The sequence below is a fragment of the Lactuca serriola genome, chromosome 4 (genome assembly GCF_051521515.1).
Source record: "Lactuca serriola cultivar US96UC23 chromosome 4, Lser_US96UC23_V15, whole genome shotgun sequence".
NCBI classification, from domain to species: Eukaryota; Viridiplantae; Streptophyta; class Magnoliopsida; order Asterales; family Asteraceae; genus Lactuca; species Lactuca serriola.
Window position 1 is genome coordinate 307,768,413 of NC_136411.1, and position 4,760 is coordinate 307,773,172.

A 4,760-nucleotide genomic window follows, 5' to 3' on the forward strand; every position below is an offset into this window, starting at 1 on the left:
GATATTTTTGGAAACCACAGGGACCATTTTTGAAGTTTTGTCAAAAAAAAAATTATTTTCTCCGGTTTGTATAAGTCTCACCACATAATAATCGCAAGGTAAAAATCATTACCTTGATTTTCGGTTTTCATGTATTTTATTTTCAATTCTCTAAGGATACTTCAAACTTTTTAAATAAAGATTGCAATCATTGCTCTTGATAGAAATAGCAATATATTTTCATTGATTTTTTATTGTAGCATCTAACTTTTCTTTCATTTTATTGCAGGACTGCACTTTGAAATAACTAACCAATAGTGGTTTTCCAATATAAAACAATTTTCAATGTTGTAATAAGAAAAAAAACTAATTATCATGCTTGACCTGAATTTCTGATTAGAGCTAAAACTCTAAGATTGGTTAATGCCATATAGACATGATTACATTCAATACATCACAAAGAGAATTTTTGGTCTTGATTGGCCATATTTTTTTTAAGAAACTGCCAACCATATATTTAGTAACCTCCAAAAGAATCTAGAGAAGAAAAAACAAATTACAAAGAGTTTAAAGGGAATTGTAGCCAATTAATCCAATTGAAAAGCATTTCCTATTTTTACTATAATACCATAAAAAAAGAAAACTCTCTAACAGAATAAAAAATTTCACTTTTCTTCATTTGTCATGTTCCGAACAACAAATCCTTCCTAAATCTCCAAATATACCATATCGAAGCACAAACATTGCATCGATAATAACCTTTTTCTCTTAAAGAAAGCAACCCTTGATTGGCCACCATTAGATGCAATATTGTTTAATCTGAGCTCCAATGTATGTTTTAGATTAAATGAAAGACATACCAATATACTTTTATTTTATTTATTTAATATAGTATATTGCTTTCTTTTCTTTCTAGTTGTGTTCTTTGGAAATTCTCTGAGAATATCATTTCCATACAAATACAAAGCGTTTTTAAAGCCTTCAGTATGTTAAATAAAAGTTCTTATCTTTGAAAAGATACACTACAACAAACGGGACATATAGGGACGACAATTGTCGCCTCTATAGGTTCAAAAAGTCGTCCCTATAGGTGTATGGGGCGATATGTTGTCCTTATAGCTCTCGTCTCCATAGCCCCGTCGCAATAGATCTGTATTGTCGTCACTAAAAAAACTCGTCGCAATAGCACACCTATAGAGACGACATATCGTCTCTAAAGGGTTCATCGCAATACTTTTTCCCATCACCATAGATAAACCTATAGAGACGACATGTCTTCTCTATAGATAAAACTATACACACGACATATACCTACCTATAGCAACAACAGATTGTGGCAGTAGATTCTCCTATAGAGACGATTTGTCGTCTTTAAAGGTATGTCAACATGTTTTCAGTTACACCCTGCTCTTTTTTCTATGTATTTTACCAGTTTTCACAATCTCAAAATAGCTAAAGCAGTGTATTTACAAAATAGCTAAATCAATAAATTCAATTGCAACAAATAATGCTAAATGATTTTATTACATGTTTTAAAGCGGTACAAATTGAAGGAAGATTCCCAAACATTACATGTTTTAGAACTGTACTAATTCAGATCTACCAAACTTTACATCAAATTCTTCACTTGTCAGCATTCCCAATTTCATAGCAGCTTTTGCAAGTGAACATTTGAAAAATATTGCAACAATTACATAAGTTCTTGTTTGGAATTACCATGATCAAAATGAACAGTGATAATCACCTGAAGATCAATACAAATTTCAACTTTCATTTTTGTCCCTCTAAATAAAGAGTAGAGCTTTTTTGTTAAATATACTTTCAGCAGTAAAGATGTAGCTTGCCACCAAAAGGTTTCCTCCTTGCTTTAGAGCACTAGGATGAATAATTCATATGAACTATATCATATTGAAGGGAAATTTTTCTGATTTTTATGGAAGCCACGTTGCAGTATTGTATTTGTATAGCTTCTAGATGAAGTATCCAATACCTGTAATATATCAGGACTCTTTTACTCTTCTGCTGCAGAAATAATTGCTTCAACCCCTTCAATATTATACCTCTTTTCTGTATCCTACACATAATAATATAAAAAAACACAAACCAAAATGAGGGATATAACATGAATTGTCCCTAGGTTTGCAGTAAATGGCCCGTTTGGTCCTTAACTTATGTTTCTAAGTTGGACTGTCCCTATAGTTTGATTTTGTTTCACAGTTAGTCCCTTCCATACCTGAAATGACAGATATAACCTTTGCATGTTATTTTAACATTTTAATTTTTTAATTCTATTATTTTTATTAATATAACTATAATTAAAGTTCCCACCTTAGATCAAAACAAATTTATTTATTCCCAGTTACCGTCTCCTTCTTTCCATCCGACAAGAATGATTCATCGACTTCATCCTCTCTGCCAGAAACGATGACACCATGAAAACTCCATGCGTATCTGCCCCATGCCCCTCTCATCAGAAACCTTCTATTGAGGATATGCACCTGCGTTTTCTGATCACAGAAACCATCGATTTTATGGCTAATGGCGATTCTTTTTTTTTTTTTTTTTTTTTTTTTTTTTTTTTTTTGTGTTTTTAGAGTTGGGTGGTTAGAACATTTATTCAAACAAATCAAATTCAACCCAGATCTAAACAACGCTTCTTTGTGTTCTTGAATTAAACCTATAGAATATAAGAAATTATGAGAAAACGTTTTGTGCTTCAAAGGGTCATTTTCTATAGATTTATGCGTTTTTATATTACTTCCTTCTGTTATGAAAATTAAATCCTTGACTTATGAATTGAAGGAGTTGAGATGAAGATTGGGAGAAGGTATGAGAGGGAAAGTGGAGGTCGAAAGGAGGTGACCATCTAGAGCTGTCAGAGATCTGCGTGTAACAGTTGAAGCGGTTCCTTAGCTCTCCATTGGGCCGACTTTGGAAAGCTTTGTCTAGATTGATTAGCTATCATACATCCTTCACACACCTGTGCTGGATGAGTTACTAGAGACATTCCTGTCACCATCTGCTTTCGTGTCATCTCTTCCAGCATTCTGAAATTCATGTGGCCCATACGTGCATGCCATAGCCATGAGTCATCAACCATACTCACAGCCAAGCACGTAGGCTTCCCAGGTGTGAGTTTTATCTTATATAATCTATTTCTTGACCTCTGTACCTTCATGATCAAACACCCAGCTTCATCATACATCCTCAGGAATTCCCTCTTCATTCCTATATCATATCCCTCCTCAGTCATCTGTCCCAGGCTTATTATATTGCTATGTAGAGCTGGGATATAATATACATCTGGGATAATGAACTGATCACCATTTTTGCAATCAAACAGTAAAGTTCCTTTTCCTTTGACAGGAACCTTAGAACCGTCTCCAAATCTTACTTGTCCAGTCACTTTTCCATCTAGTTCTACAAATAAATCTTTAGAACCAGTCATGTGTTACTAGCCCCATTGTCTAGGTACCACATGTTGTTATCTTCTCTTTCCTTTAACTGGTTCAGATACACCTTCTCCTCATTCAGAAGAACCATACTTGCTTCTTCTTCTCCATGTACAGTTAACAGTAGGGCATGTCCATCTTCATCTACAGCTAAGTTCACCTCCTGATCTTGCTGCTTCTTGGCTTTACATTCAGAAGCATAATGGCCGAGTTCTTGGCACTCGAAACACCTTATATGGATTTTGTCTCGTGGCTTCCAGTTGGAGTTATTTGCTTCCTGTCGTGAACTACCACCAGAACGTCCGCCTCTTCCACGAGTTGACTCCCGACCCCGTGAACCACCTCTTCCACCTCTGTCACTACTTGTACCTCTCCCCCAACCCCTGGTCTTGCTTGGACTTCGATGACTTGTGGAGCCCTCCGATTTTTCAAGTAACAGGGCATTATCACAACCTGAGTTTGCCTTCCGGAGCTGGAGTCGGTCTTCATAATCCTTTAAGTGCCCAATTGCCTCCTCAAATGGCATAGACTCCATATCGGAGCTTTGCTCAATTGATGCCACAAGATTTATAAACTTTTCCGGGACAGTATCGAATAGCTTCCTTACCAATTCTTCATCTTCCAGAATTGCCCCTGCACTTCCAAACTTTGAAATCATAGCAGATAACTTCCCTGCATATTCATCTATGGTCTCCGTTTCCTTCATCTGGAGTGCCTCGAATTCGATTTTCAGTACCCATAACCTTGCCTTTTGGACCCTCTCTGCACCCACAAACCGTGACTTTAGAGAGTTCCAAACCTCCTTGGATGTCTTCTTCTTTGCTGCTTGTGCAAGCATCTCTTCTGGGATCGACTGGAAGATGAAAGCTCGAGCTTGCTTACTCCTTTTCTCATCCACAACCTCACCGGTTGGTGGCTCAATGGCATCCCACAAACCATGGGCATCCATAATAGCTTCCATCTTTATCGACCATGTATTGTAATTTGATGAGGTTAGCATCGGGCATTGAAGGGGGTATGGGCTGTCTTTGGGTGGATTAGATGTTGAAGCTACTATCATGGTGTCGTATCTAATAATCTTGGGCATACAAACGATCAGAACCTTTAAGCTCTGATACAACTTGTTGGTGGGCAGGGCTAATTTAGTAATAGGGGTAAAAGAGGAATGAAAAGTAGCCGATTGCTTAACGCTTTATTAAAGTGACTAAAAGCTGTTACAAAGATTGCATCTAAAATGAAGCTAAACTAAGATACTTAAATAGACTAAAAATAACAGAAAATCAAAAAACACAGCAACGTTCTTCAACAACTCAACGTTCCTTTTTATTC

At 36.3% G+C, this 4,760-nt stretch overlaps 1 protein-coding gene across 1 annotated transcript; it reads right to left on the reverse strand.

Moving 5' to 3' along the window:
• Positions 1-3,423: 3,423 nt before the first annotated feature.
• Positions 3,424-4,491, reverse strand: LOC145099503 (uncharacterized). Its single transcript, XM_079037072.1, has one exon. The coding sequence runs from the start codon at positions 4,489-4,491 to the stop codon at positions 3,424-3,426; it is 1,068 nt and encodes a 355-aa protein (XP_078893198.1).
• Between the last annotated feature and the right edge of the window lie 269 nt (positions 4,492-4,760).